Source organism: Mobula birostris, chromosome 7 (assembly GCF_030028105.1).
Source record: "Mobula birostris isolate sMobBir1 chromosome 7, sMobBir1.hap1, whole genome shotgun sequence".
Taxonomy (NCBI): domain Eukaryota; kingdom Metazoa; phylum Chordata; class Chondrichthyes; order Myliobatiformes; family Myliobatidae; genus Mobula; species Mobula birostris.
The window spans coordinates 141,527,018-141,542,204 of NC_092376.1; the positions used below are offsets into that span (position 1 = coordinate 141,527,018).

The 15,187-nt window shown below is 39.7% G+C and overlaps 1 protein-coding gene across 8 annotated transcripts in view; it reads left to right on the forward strand.

The window, feature by feature from the left end:
• Positions 1 to 9,274: 9,274 nt before the first annotated feature.
• ankhd1 (ankyrin repeat and KH domain containing 1) overlaps positions 9,275 to 15,187 on the forward strand; it is a 149,363-nt gene continuing 143,450 nt past the window's right edge. For 5 of the 8 annotated variants that reach the window (XM_072263814.1, XM_072263819.1, XM_072263816.1 and 2 more), the window contains exon 1: positions 9,276 to 9,719. In XM_072263814.1, the coding sequence (XP_072119915.1) occupies positions 9,534 to 9,719 (186 nt within the window). In that variant the 5' untranslated portion in view covers positions 9,276 to 9,533. Of the gene's footprint in view, positions 9,720 to 15,187 lie in introns of all 8 variants that reach the window. The other 3 variants (XM_072263815.1, XM_072263817.1, XM_072263818.1) reach the window with 2 other exon arrangements.

Below are 15,187 nucleotides of genomic sequence, written 5' to 3' on the forward strand. Positions count from 1 at the left end.
TGAATGTGTTCTGGCTTGAGTGGTGGGGATGGTGCCTTTAGAAAGGATGCTGCTGTGAGTTTGCAGATAGCATTGATGCTGTTCTCCACAATTTAATTACCTTTACCTAAAAAAAATACAGTTTCATTGGAGATGGTTCAAAAGCAGCTCATCTTGGGATGAGAGGACTGACCTATCAAGAGAGACTTAAGGGGTGGGGCCTGTATTGTTTGGAGTTTGGAAGAAAAGGGGAAGTTTATTGAGAAAGGCATCTTGACACAGTAGGTGCTGGGATGTTTTCAATAGTGGGAGAGTTTCGAAGACTGGAGACATACTTACATTTAAAATAGAGATATGTGGAAATTTATTTTACTCAGAGCGTTGTGAATCCCTGGAAAGGTTAAATCATTAGCAGTAATTAAGGTAGAAGCAGATAAATTTAAAAAAAGAACGACACAGAAGAGGAGCTGAGGCTACCTATATCAATCATGATCATACAGAATGGTGGAGCGGGTCTGAGAGGCCTAGTGGCCCACCCTGCTCATGTTTTTGTGTTCTTGTGCTAGGTTGGAAGAAGTTTAGGAAAAGGATAAGTTTTGGCCACATAGTCTCAGAGATTTAACAATTACCATGCACAATCTTAAAAATCCAAGCAGAAGAACTAGAGATGCTGCCTGGCCTGCTGCGTTCACCAACAACTTTGATGTGTGTTGCCAGAAGAAAAGCAAGTTTGTCAAATTAATGATGGTGCTGTAATAAAATATCCAACAGTGTTAAGTTTTGTCAGATGTTCGTTGATCTGTATGGATGGTAAGTAATCAATGACATAACAGAAAATCATTAAGATTGAAAAGCCATGATTTTGACTATCTGCTTAGGCTAAACCGTGTAAAGTTTCTATATCTGAAAAGTTTAAAAGGCATGTTTTTGTTAATGCCGATTGGAGTTTGAGATTTTTCAATAAAACTGCAGTCCATCAAAATATAATAGCACAGGGAATCAGTGTTAGTCAATTCATTACAGAGAAAGTGTATAGCTAGTTTAGAATCAGGACAAAGTAGGATCAACATGAATAGTGGTATGAACAATAACAGAGGCAATCCCAGCAGCAATCAGAATGTAATGTTAATCCCAGGCTAGCAAGCATTGTCTACTATTTACTAGGGTTATAAAGGTCAGTCTCTATCTCCCCGGTAGAAATGCAAATATGATGTAATATAATTGGCTCTGTGTGGACAGTTGAGTGGTAAAATGCATGTCTGTTGTGCTAAAAGCCCTTCAGACCAGAACCTGCTTAATTCAGTTTGCACGGAGTCATTTGATCTCAGCTAGACTAATTGAATAAGTCTTGGAGATTTTAAAATTAGAATATTTACCACCCAGTGTTCCCATTCTTGATCATCAGAATTCCATTTGAGGTAAAACAGATCAGGCCCAGGTATTACATCCTCCAGTTTTGAATGGAATATTTTCTACATACAAGTCTTCCCTGGGTTACGAATGCACGACTTATGGACTCCCCATCTGTATGATCGAGACCAGTAGGTTGGATGGTGATGGATTTGGCATCTGCTGCTAGGTAGGTGTGGGGTCTTTCCATGTGACTTCTCCCTCCTGCCAAGCACTGGGTCAAGCCAAGGAGAGCCACTGGAGGAATGGGCAAAGAAGTGGCAGATGGAGTACAGTGTCTGAAAGTGTATGGTCATGCACTTCAGCAGAAGGAATAAAGGCATAAACTATTTTCCAAATGGGAAGAAAATTCAAAATTCAGAGGTGGAAGGAACTTGTGAGTCCCCGTGCAGGATTCCCTAAAGGGTAACTTGCAAATGTAATCGGTGGTAAGGAACGCAAATGCAATACTAGCATTCATCTCAAGAGGACTAGAATGCAAAAGGAAGGATGTAATACTGAGGCTTTAGAAGACATTGGTCAGACCAGACTTGGAGTATTATGAGCAATTTTGTGCCTCTTATCTAAGAAAGGATGGACTGGCATTGGAAAGGGTCCTGAGGAGGTTCACGAGAATGATCCTAGGAATGAAAGGGTTAACATATGAGAAGCGTTTGATGGTCCTGGAGAGGAGTGTAGGACCAGAGGGCGCAGCTTCACAATTGAGAGGTGTCCATTTAGAACAGAGATGAGGAAAAATTTCTTTAGCTGGAGGGTGGTGAATCTGTGGAATTTATTGTCATACACAGACGTGCAGGCCAGCTCATTGGGTATGTTAAAGGCGCAGGTTGAAAGGTCTTTCATTAATCAGGGCGTCAAAGATTATGGGGAGAAGGCAGGCGAATGGGGTTGAGTGGGATAATAAATTGGCGATGATCGAATGGTGGAGCAGACTCAATGGGCTGAATGGCTTAATTCTGCTCCTATGTCTTATGGTTTTATAGATTAAACTGTTTTGGTATAAGTTTTAGACTAAATGGCAGAGTCCCAAATTTGCTGTCCAGGTCTTTTCAGGAGTGGACTACGGACATAATTCTGAACAAAATTATGTCAGTTTGAATCAATTTTCCACAGGCCATCCTCATGGGCACTCGCCTCCTAGCATCAAGGACATCTTCTAAAGATGATGCTTCAAAAAGACAGCATTCATTGTTAAGGACCTCCGTCACCCAGGACACTCTCTTCCCATTGCTACCGTCAGGGAGATGGTTCATGAGCCTGAAGACATACACTGAATGTGTTAGGAAACACTTCTTCCCCTCCACCATCAGATTTCGGAATGGACATTGAACCAACCCATGAACACTACCTCACTATTTTTATTCTCTTTTCGTACTACTTATTTAAATAAATAATTTATTTGTTTTATGTTTATATATCTTATTGTAATTTATAGTAATTACTGTGGCCGTAAAGCAACAAGTTTCACAATGTGTCAGTGATATTAAACCCAAATCTGATTCAGATTTTTGACTTCAGACAGCTGTTTGAAGCTAAAATGTCAAAATTGTGAATTTTGAATCTGAGATTGAAAGACTTTTGAAAACTAAAAATATTAATGAATACATGGGAAAGGCACGCATAAAGCAATAGTGCAAAGGTCAACTATCACGTTGAATAGTTAGTATTAGAGGCTCAAGAAGAAAATTTGCCTGTGGGCCAAATTTGATGTATAGCAATTCTTGCCTCAGCCTACTTCCATGAAGATAAAGAGCAAATTTGTAGGGAGACTGCAAAGATGTGCAAAAGCAATAATGGGTTTGTCATATCCAAATATATACTGGAATAGCAATGACATGAGAAACAAAGATGGGAAGGAGTTTCTGGAGCATGATCACTACAGATCCAACAAGGAAGACAGTGATGCTGTACCTGGAAGCAAAAATTCTAATATCATTAAATTCACAACAGCTATCTTGAAGGATATAGACTAATCAGAAGTAAAAATTATCACTGGGAGAGATGGGTCAATCTTAATCAGCTAAAAACAGATCCGGCTTGGATAAATTGGAATCTAAAGTGACCAAGAAATCTAAATGATTAATGCAAGACTTTTAAGATAAAAAATTTCATCTGAAGTCTAGGTATATTCACGAGGGATAGGGTAGAGAGATTAATGCTAGAACTTAAAAAGATAAACAGAAAATAGAAGAGGCAAACAAGAACATGTAAAAGCACTAATAGGCAAGACACAAGTCAAAAGTTGTTCACACATAGGAGAATCAATCCCATTCCCTATCATTTTAGACACTTTAGAGAGTGGTACAGATAGCTCAGCACATCTGTTGACATGAACTTCCCACTATTCAGGGCATTTACAGAGACAGGTGTGTAAAAAGGACCCAAAGGACCACTGGGGGCCCAAGTCACCCCAACCACAAACTGTTCCAGGAAATGGTACTGCAGCATAAGAGCCAGGACCAACAGGCTCTGCGACAGCTTCCTCCACCAGGCCATCAGACTGATTAATTCACGCTGATACAATTGTATTTCTATGCTATTGACCTGTTGTACATACAATTTATTACAAATTACTATAAATTGCACATTTAGACAGAGACGTAACGTGAAGATTTTTACTCATGTACAGTATGTGTAGGACTTAAGTAATAAAGTCAATTCAAGTACAAAAGGAAATAGGGACTCAAAGACAGAGCACAAGGAAGGATGGACAACAAACATGAAAATAAAATCCAAAAGTATTCCATAGGCAGATTAATAGTAAAACATTTCAAGACAAGAGGAGGAGCTGATTAGAAACTAAAAGGAAAGCCGAGCTCGGTGATCAACCAAACTTACAAATAGCCAACCCAAGCAACCAATATTCCACAATATTTCACTAAGGAGAAAAATTTACTCACAGGAGTGGAAATGGCCAGGGTACTAAATTAGTTCTTCATATAAGATTTCATCAAGGAACATGATGCTTCTGGAGTTTCAGCACAGAAATACCAGAGGGCGGAGAATGCTTAAAGAGGAGGTACTAGAAAGCCTAGCTGCATTTAGTTGATAAAACATTCAACTGAAATGGGATGCATCCTAGAATGCTGAGGGAAGTAAGAAAGGAAATTGCAGTGGCTGTAGATGCAGGTTTCCAAAAATATTCAGAAGTGATACTTGAGGAATGAAAAACTGCAACGTTACACAGTCTTGTTCACTGCTGGAGGGAAGATCACAGAAACAGAATATGTGGTTGTGTTGGACAAGGAAAGCGATCTGGAAAGATGGTTGATTTGGGAGTGCATCAAGACCTATGGGAGTGAGGGTACTGGTTAAGTGACAGGATAAAGGACTGAGGAAGGTAATTTTCCTGATGGTTAGACATAAGATAATGGGATGCAGAAACTTAAGAATATGAGGTGGAGAGGTATAGCTAGGAAAAAAAAACCTCCAAGATAGAAACTTTAAGATATCTACTTCGAGCAAGGTGGACTCCCTGGTCAGTCGTCCAAAGAGGAATCCAACGTAATGCTTTAAGCAGCCAACTGGTTAGGGCTTTCAGCATAATTAACAAACCTGATATGCATGGTAGAAACACACATAAAAGTTGCTGGTGAACACAGCAGGCCAGGCAGCATCTCTAGGAAGAGGTGCAGTCGACGTTTCAGGCCGAGACCCTTCGTCAGGACTAGCTGACAAAGGGTCTCGGCCTGAAACGTCGACTGCACCTCTTCCTAGAGATGCTGCCTGGCCTGCTGCGTTCACCAGCAACTTTGATGTGTGTTGTTTGAATTTCCAGCATCTGCAGAATTCCTGTTGTATGCATGGTAGAATTTTGCTTAAGTATCGTGAAAAGAACATTGTGCACCAATTTATGCCACTGTGGATGACAGCTGGATTCTGTGTACTCAGTTCATCACGTGGACTCCTGGCCACAAATGGCCATAATACAAATGTGTGAGCGCCTCCAGGATAAATGATGTACTCCTGTTTCTATGCATACCTATAATAAAATTATTGGGATTTACTGCCATCACAATTTGTATGAACACTGGGTCCTTGTACAAGATGTATGCTTTATGATTAACTTTTCAGAGGCATCACATTAGTAAAGTCAAGCCTACCTTATCATCACAAAGCTTTCAAGAAAGAGTTCTACAATACAATTTGGCTCTTAATGCACCAAATTGACAAATTAAAAAATTTGTTTATATCAAACCCAGCAAAATTGCTACTCTAGTGCTAAGCTATAGAATACACAAAATAAACCCAATGATGTAACAAGGCACATTTTAAGACAGGGAAAAAGACTTTAATTCTGTAAGCTGCCTCCACTGTACAAAATAGCACTTACTCATTGTGAAGCACATGGCAAAATATTGTCTTTAGGCAAACCTAATAAAGAGTCTACAAGTAGTTCTCAGACATCATACCACTGGAACTTTTTCAAATGCCCTTTACATACAGTAGATTAATACTTAAATAGTCCAGTGTCTAAACTTATATTCTGCATACAGCAAAACATTAAATAATTTTATGTGCAGTAACTCAGAAGTGCTGTGAATTGGACAGGTGACTTCCACGGCAGACTTAGGCTTCCCTTCTCAGCAGAAGATAATGCCTTTGGATTTTATATATGCACGATATACATTTATTAAAAATCTCAACCTGTTAATTGTACTTTATTTGTTGTAATTAGATGTAGTTTGGATGGCTGAAAGACAAAACTAGTTGCAAGTTAAACAGTGTTTTCAATTCAGCTTGTATAAGAAATATTAATATGATTATAGCTCTATTCCAATTTTGATATAGATGAGATGAAATCCAATCTTAATCCCCATCAACAGTATTAATGATACCATATTGCAATTGATTAATTAGATTTTTTTTCTCTCAAGCCCCATGCAATCTGTACATACAACATTACAGGTCAATGTCATTTTATTGGAAATGACTTGAAATAGTAACCAAAAAGCTGCCTGAACTGGTATTTCTGTTTTCCATTTTTATTTCTCAATTCAACCATGAGCATTTTTGTATACCATATTTATCTGCTGGATGTTATGTTATTTTAGACTTAATTTAAATTTATTCTGAGTCTTCATATTTACTTATCCAGAATCTGGTCAGTATCCTGTGATTCTTATAATGGTGCATTATTTTTTGCATCCTAACAATAAAATTCAAAATCCAACTGTTTTTGCAACTTTATCACACTAGGATTAAATTTAATTCCTGCATACATCTGCTCCAGCTCTCTATGCTCTGAGAATTCAGTTCTCCTGTTCTGGCATTTGAGAATTGCACATTTCCTTTGCCACTCACACAGAAAACATACATTCTGATGTCTGAACTCTGAAATGTGAAATTCCCTACCAAAGTGGAAAAATGATTCCCTTCTACCTCCTTCTCTCAGATCCACTTTACCTTTGACTTAATATACATATTCCTGAAATACTTTATGATAAAGTGACCAGCGTCAAGCTTCAGCCTTGAGGTGCAGTGGACATCGCAGTGAACTTGCAACACATTACCCGGTGGCCAATTTCAATCAGTGTTGACTCTTTCTGATTTCAGATTCAGATTTATCTATCACAGGTACACCGAAACATACAGTGAAATGTGTCACTTGCGTTAACAACTAACACACCCAAGGACGTGCTGGGGACAGCCTGCAAGTATCGCCACACATTCCCGTGGCAGCATAGCATTTCAATAATGCTCGGCAAAACAAGCAGAACACAACAAGCAACAAAAGTGAAGCGAATCCCATTCTTTCCTCCCTGCACCCATCTACGCACATACACAGTCCTCTAACCCCAAGCCTTTGGCTTCCAGCCTCCTGCTAGCTTGTGGAGTTGCGGACACTGGGCTCCAATTTCTGAAGTGGACTCAGGGCTCTGGCTATTGGGCCTTCTGGACTTGCAATCAGCCTTTAGGCTTTGATCTGGACCTCTGATCAACTTTGGGTTTCAATCTTTGGTATCGACACAGGACTTGCAAATAACAAATGAGGACTCTGGATGAGGGTGCAAACTCTAGCCTCAGAACTCCGGACTCACAGATGATGGGACCCCACAAACTAGGCCTTAAATTTTGGTCTCACTGATGAGAGAACCCTGAATGTCCTCACCAGTCTGCTAGCCTGATCTCCAATCACCCTCACGCTGCTGGACTTCGAATGTGGAGCGGAGACTAGGACTCTAGCCTGTCCTCCAATTCCACCCCCACATCCCTAGACGCTAACCTAACCCCCAACTTCCCCCTCTGTCCTCAAAACCATCCCTACAAACCTTTAAAAAAATGGACTGCGCTGTCACTGTGAGAAGACTGCAGCTCAGTTTCATCTTGGAACCTTTCATTGAAATATGAAAGAAATTACACTTAAGATTCATAAATCAAAGGTTATCTATTGACTAGAAAGGTCTACCACAAGACTCTGGGAAAGACAAAATATATGGGGAGCCATCTCTGTGATTGCAATCATCAATGTAGAAATTCACCATCACCCTTGCTATTCCACCTCCAGAAGAGTTAAACGAATGTCAGTATCCTCTCGCAGTCTATTATTCCAGAATTGCACACTCTGTTCTAATGCAAAGGCTACATTTTTTCATTCCAACACTAGATTCCCAAAAAGGACAACTCTATTCTGAGTGTCATAGCAAGAGATATAAAAAGGACAAAATAAAACATTTTAGGATATTCTCAAAGCTTCCTTGAAAAAGTGTAACATTTTCCCAACTACTAGGAAATCCTGGCCTACATTAGTCCAAAATAAAAAGGGCCTTTCAAAGGGCATTGAGCAGTGCGAGTCTCTCTGTCGGGAGCAAAGGCCCAATGTAAATAAATGGTAGAAGAAATGCGACATATTTCTATCTCCCCACCTACCTTCCTCGTTGAAAACCTTTGCCTCCATCTGAGACGGAATTAAGTCTTACGTTGGCCTCAGCAGCCACCTCAGAACCCACAGAAGCAGATGTAAATCATCTTCTATCCCATAGGTTGCCTAAGGAGGGCGAGAAGACTAGATAAATATAACTTTCTGTAAGGTGAAGCCAGTTACATTCAGTGAGTTGAAACGCATTTCTTCCACACTAGTAAGCCTCCTATTTAGGCATGTCGAAGGTCCTCCAAACGTGACAGCAGCTTCGCTCACATTGTACTACACTTAATAAATCTATCTGCTAAATCCTCATGCTTGATAATGTCTTTGAAAACTTATTGACTGTTTTCTTCTCAGTTTTGAGCTGGATATCTGTCAATCGATGTTAAGGGAATAGCACTGGCTACTGTTTACACTATGCTAGATATAAAAAGGCTGGATTTTAAAAAGGTATACTTCAGCCATGGCTTCCTGTGGCGCATTTCGGTGCAGCTTTGGAGAATGTTAAATCACCTAGACCTCCCCCTCGGGGCGGGATGCGCTATTGCGCAATCTGGGATAGTTTCTTTTAAAAGGAGCGTGGTTTGTCTTCAACTCTGGACACTGCAACTACTGCTGACCCCAGCAATGAGGGTAATTAGGGGAGAGGGAAAAAAAACCGAAAGTGGAACACCATAGTTAACCGATAATCGATGGAAACGAAACCACACAAGGACATTATTTCTGAGCTATCTGAAGTCCACAGGTAACAGCCCAGCTGTATAAATGAATCTTTGTCCCACACAAGGCGTGCACCCCCCCACCCTACCAAAAAAAAATCCATCACCCATCCGGGTTCCTTTGTAGAAGACATTACCATCCAACCTAACCTGATCGGAGCCCGCTAGATTATTGGATTGACAGCCGCCTGGACGAATAGCAAGCCCTATCGGTTGCCATTGCGCTACGTAACGGAAAGTCAGTTGTACCTTCTCCCCAATTAGCATCGAGCACTTGAGGAGGGGGTGTCCGGATGTGCACCTATCAAGCTAGTCGGAGCAAGCGCACAGAAGTTAATGGTTCGGGTGGACTAATATTCGCGGGGCCTAGTGTGTGTGTGTGTGAGAGAGAGTGTGTGTGTGTGTGTGAGAGAGAGCGAGCGAGCGAGGCGCGGGGCTTTCGCTGGTGGTAGCTGAAGTCAAACTTTACATCAGAAAAATTCAAACACAAAATATAATAATACACAGCTTCTAGCCAGACTCAGAGGCGCCCGACACGGTAAGGATAGAGCGCGAAGAATATGCAGAATGAAGTGATAGCGGAGAACCGAGCGCTGGACACGATGACAGACGGCTTTGAAGACGAGATAGATTCTGTGACCGCTGCCGTCAGCACTAAAGTTCGCATTTTAGAGCCGACTCCCGGAGATCGCCTGGATTTCAAACTGGCCGTGCTCTCTGGGAGCGAAGAGGATGAGGTTTCTGAGGTAAAGTGACCCTTGCTTCACGTCGCCACTCAACTACACCCGCTCTTTAGTGAATCATTTGAAGGTGTTGATAGCCCCCCCCCCACTTCCCCACCAATCTCCTCCCCTCCATAAAAGAGTAGGCCTAAGAGCTGAGCATCAATGGCGGTGCGCACAAATCCGGGCCTAAGTTTGTAGCACGAAGCCGAGGCTCGATCGCGGAGCTGGGTGAAGCTCTAGGCCGGGGTGGGGGTTGGGGGTTCGGTTTTTGGTGTGGGGGGGGTAAAAAAAAGGAGCCAAAGAGACGATGCGCTTGCGCAGAGGCCTCCCCTGTTCTTGGGAGGTGTAGTTTAAAAGGTGACTTGGAGTTTGAAGGGAATCGGAGAAAAAGCAAGGTTGAACTACATCTCCCAGCTAGCCACACGGTCGTCCTAGCTCCTTGGTTTTTTTTGGAATCCAGAAACTAGTTCAGGCCTGAATTGTCCTAAAGCCTCTAACCTCTTTCAAATCATAGTTTACGTTGATAAAATCAACAAAAGGCGCTGCATTTACGATTTTCTATAAAATAAATGCATCATGTAAGATATAATTTTCTCCACGATATGTTTACTCATTAAATTTTCAGTCCAATTTTCTGTGGATGTGTTTCGCTTACGTATGCCTGACTACTGCCGAAGTTGGAAGGTACCATATTATTCCCTTTTACGTTAGGAAGCGTCGAACATAAGGGAAATTGGCCTAGTGGGCCTTCAACCTTTGAATGCATTCCCTGCTTGCCCAAATCTAGTCTTGTGGGCTTCGTCACATGATGTAATCTCATAGAACGAATGTGATTGTAATTTGTATCTCAGTTACAGTTCCAGATTGATTTTGATGCATTACCAGATGAGCTGACGTGCCTGGTTTCCCTGGATTGGGAAGGGATGATAGCTATGTGCATGTGTAACAATTAGAACAAGTAGGCAAAAAGAAAATCGTTTTGTTTTAAAATTTCTTTCCCTGTTTTACTTATGGGAAAGGTGATTTTTAATGGTATTAAATATCTTGATGTGAGTTTGTCATGTCTGGACAGTTAAATGGTAGAGCACTTTTGCATATATATGTAAGAAACCAAATCATCAATTTCTTGAGTAAAAGTTAGGTTGAAGAGAAACTTGGGGTATCTTAAGATCAAGGAAAAGAATTACTAGAGTAGGTTGATGAATTACTTGTGTCTTCATGATGGCTTGGAGTTAACTAAGAGTTCAGTACTGCAAAGGAAGAATTTTTGTTTTTAAAAGGTTCAAAATTGTGCTGAACGAGTTTTTAGTTGTATTCTAGGCTAATTTGTTCTTAAGTATTGAAATTGGGTTGACGGCAAGGAGGATTCAGGATTAATTATGGATTGACATTAGATTGTGTATTGTACTTTGAAATGTTAAAACTCAGGCAACTTGTGTGGGAAATGTTGTTGGATTTGCTTTACTATAAGGTTTTAATCTTTAGAAGGAACAAACTATTTGGAATTTCTTAGTTGACATTTTTTCTTCTTGGTAGAGAGTGGTCAAATAGAGCGCAATAGCACTAGATTGACCTGCACTCCTTTCCCCATATTAAGAGATCAGTCCCCTTCAGCCTTTGCATTGAAAGACTGCTCATTCTTGTGTTGATGTTGTTTTACAGGTGTGGCTCTGTTAAGTCACTCCTTCACTTACATCAGATTCTCTTGTGCCAAGGAACATTCTGTCTTCTCATATTTATCTGTTCACCTCCACTGAAATTTAGACCATGACTTCTGTTCATCCCTCTTACCAATCTGTTGGCTGTCTTTTCTCTCACCTCAATAAAAATCTTTTGAATCAAACTGCCCTTACTTTTATCCTAGCTTTACACATCTTCCTCCTTCCAAGTTCATTTTGTTCATGAAACCTTATTTCATATACATTGACATTCCTAGAGGATTTTGCAGCATTCAGTCTAACTCTTGTATTGCTGTTTTTCCTGAGTGATGCCTTTATCCCTTGCAAACTTGACATTGCTTTCTTCCTCTTTTAGGTCAAAACATCAATAGTCTTTGTCCTTGAAAAGTGCCTTAATCTCTGATGTACCTTTCTTTACCGAAGTTGTTGCAAGTAATGTTGCATGCCTAATTTGTATCCAACAAGTTTGTGCTAATTAAAAAAATTGTATCAGCTATAATTCATTTGGTCATAGGTGCTCTTACTTTGGAATTCTCTAACCCAGTATTAACAATGGGTCAGAGAAGGTTTCTTTTGTTGATCCCAGGAGAGAAGGTATGTCTTGGAAGAAAAAAGGTTGAAAAAGTTACCTGTATATTTATTGGAGCTTGGAACAATTAAAGGTAATCCTTTTGAAAAGAGATTCTGAGGTGGATTGCCAACATTGCTGCCAAGAGTATTTTTGGGCAAATGTAGAACTAAGTGGTAATTTTGGAATTGGGTTTCCTCTTTGTTTAGTGTTTCTTATGTGGTCTGTTTTTACTTTGGAATACCTTAGCCCAGGAAGTTGTGGAGGCTGAATTGTTGTAAATTCTCGGGGCTTGATTATAGGTAGAGTTTTGGGACGATAGGGACATTGAGGGGGTGGGGTGGATATGGATAAGTGGGACTGAAGCCAAGATCAGATCTGCCATGATCTTATTGAATGGTAGAAGAAGCTCATGGCAGTGCTTGCAGTTAGTAATATTCTAATCAAGACTAGATTGCAGCACAACAACTAAGGGAGCTGCATGGTTGGAGGTGATTCATGCTGGATAAAGACTTGTAATATGTAAGTTTTACATTAAATTGGAGAAGAATGGTCTCCCTGGTTAGATATAAAAACTTCATTGGCACTTTTGTTTGGGTGGTGTGGAAGTGATGTGTTTAATTTGTCCTGAGATCAATACTACTAAAATTTTTTTTATTCATTAACCTGAAGTTTTTTATATAGGAACTTGCTGAATGCAAATTGGCTGTCCTGTTTTTGGCATTACTATAGTGACAGCATCTTAAAGTACTTCATTGTCTGTGAAGTGCATTGATGTCCTAGGGTGCTATTTTGTTGAAAGGTTTAAGCTTTCTACACATTAAACAGCTTTAATCAAAGCCAAGGCTGGTACCCACAATAATAAAATTAATCCTCCAGCCTTCCTGAAGTCAATTGTATCATCCTATTTGAACATGTAATTTTTGTGAAGAGAAATCACCCTTACTTGTTTACACTTGTCTGTCCCATCATAGCTGGCTCATTTACAGATTATAGCTTTATCAACTAAATCATTACCGTTGGATTCCTGCAAATTACTCTTTGTGATCTCTTCCTAATGTGTTCTATGTGAACTATTTGAAGAGGGAACTACCTTCTATGTGTGCTATACACAGATGGCTTTGTATTCAACAGCTCATGAATCTTCATTCCAACTCATGCTGGAAGGCCTGTTTCATTTAGTTGCAATTTCCTTCAGTTAGATATTGGTAAAATCAAGAACATTATCTCTGTTCCCTGTCACAACTTTGTATTCTGACACTGATTCTCATCATACTCCGTGATCGAGCGAGTTTGCTTACTTGGCATCCCATTTAACACTGAACGGAATTTCTAACTCCTACAATTGTCATTACTACAAAGACTATCTGTCTTTATGATGGTTGATGTCTCTCACTGCTACAGCTCACTGTTGCCAAAAGTCTCTTTTGTTACCTTTAAACTTTAATGTTCCAATACTGTGCTGATCTTTCTCCCGGTCTTAATGCTCTGTAAACTTCAGCTGATTCTCTTTAGTTTTGCACAAAATATAACTTGCATTTCACCCTTGTCCTTGTTAATTTACATCAAAGACTTTCATCTAAATATTTTAATGGCTTTGTCCTTGGAACTTCTCCAGTATTGTTGTCTTTAGAACTTTCAGGAATTATCCCTCTGACTTGTACAGTGTCCCTTCCATTGCTTTTGTCTCAACTTTGGCCTTGCCTATGACTGATGTTCTCCCTTATATTAAAATGATCTGTTTTTCCTTGTAGAAACTATTAATACAGTCTTTTATCACTTCCCAGTACATCTTTGATGAGTATTTGTTTTGAATCTTTTGTGAAGACAGTGGGTCATGTTTTGTGTTAAATGTATTATTGATTGAAAATTGTTGCCTGCTAAAGTTCATTTTCCAGCTGGTGTTGAACTGCAGGTAGCAGCAGAAATGGTGACCGATTGCTATCTTTACTAAATCAGCAAAGTCCATGAAGTCAAATAAGCTTAAAGTTGCTTACTACTGTTTGACTATTGAGGCAAATTCAGGAAAGAGCTTGTTTGGACGAATCTGCATCTTGTGTAAAGCTCCATTTTAGTTAACCTTTGTGAGCAGCTTTGATATTAACTAGTAATCTAGGTTGCTTGCAGTGTTGGAACAGTATCCTATTCTTTTGAATGATAGTAAATCTAATTCTTAATGTCTGGTAAAGCAGTTTTCCTTTCTGAGAAATCAGCTGCCCTTTGGATTGTCAGTTGACCTGATGCTTAAAATTGGGGCAGACCATTTAAGTACTGATAAAGTGAAACTGCATAATTTGGAAGATCTGAATTTTTGTTTCCTTCCAATATTCTGGATGGTTTTAGGATAATAGCACACATTTTGAATATTACATTTGTTTATTTTGATGTAACTTGCTGTAAGCCTTGAGCTGCTTCCCAAACAGCAATTTAATTAAAAATCTTTTATTTACAAAATTCTTAGCTGTGTAGGAGTTTATCTCTGTAGTCTTCTCCATCCAAATTTTCACCCGACTTTGCCATCTCTGGATCATTGTATGTTATTTTTCACTGCATCACTGATGACAAAACCTTATGGCTTGTATGACCTTAATTAAAGAATTCCATTTCTGGATGTGATTGCTCATCTTCAAGAGCCCCGTTACAACTTTTTGGTCACTTGGTTTGATTTTCTTCTTTATTGCTTCCTTCCATTCTTGATTTTTTTTAATAACTGCATTGTATTATCTTGATTATGATATTTATTTTTTACTCTGCTTTTGTTCACTCTGTTGGTATTGCTTTTTTTTCTAAGGCCTCAGCGCTAGATTTTCCTTCAGCCTTTGCTTCTCACATCCTCCTCTGAGACTCACCTTAAAATGATCTCTTTGATGCAAGTTTTGATTATCTTTGGCTTATATAGAGTCCAATTTTGCCTGATTGTTTTCTCGTGTGATTATGGAGACTTAACCGGTTTTATGCAATTGTTCCTGCTTAAAGCACCTTACACTATACCAGTAGGTTGAAGAGGCTGTCCCTGTGACACTAGATGCCCATTAAAGCTCTCGTCAACTTCTCAACTGTATTCCTTAGCGGTGGAAGACTTGCTCTTCTCTTTTTAAAATATCATTTGGTAGTGTTTTCCCAAAATGAATAGTTGAGTCTCCCAAGTAAACAAAGTACTCTGCTGATACCACACAAGAGCATCAAATATCAAAGTTGCTGATAATGAAACATCACAGCATGACAGTTGGTATAGATGGGAT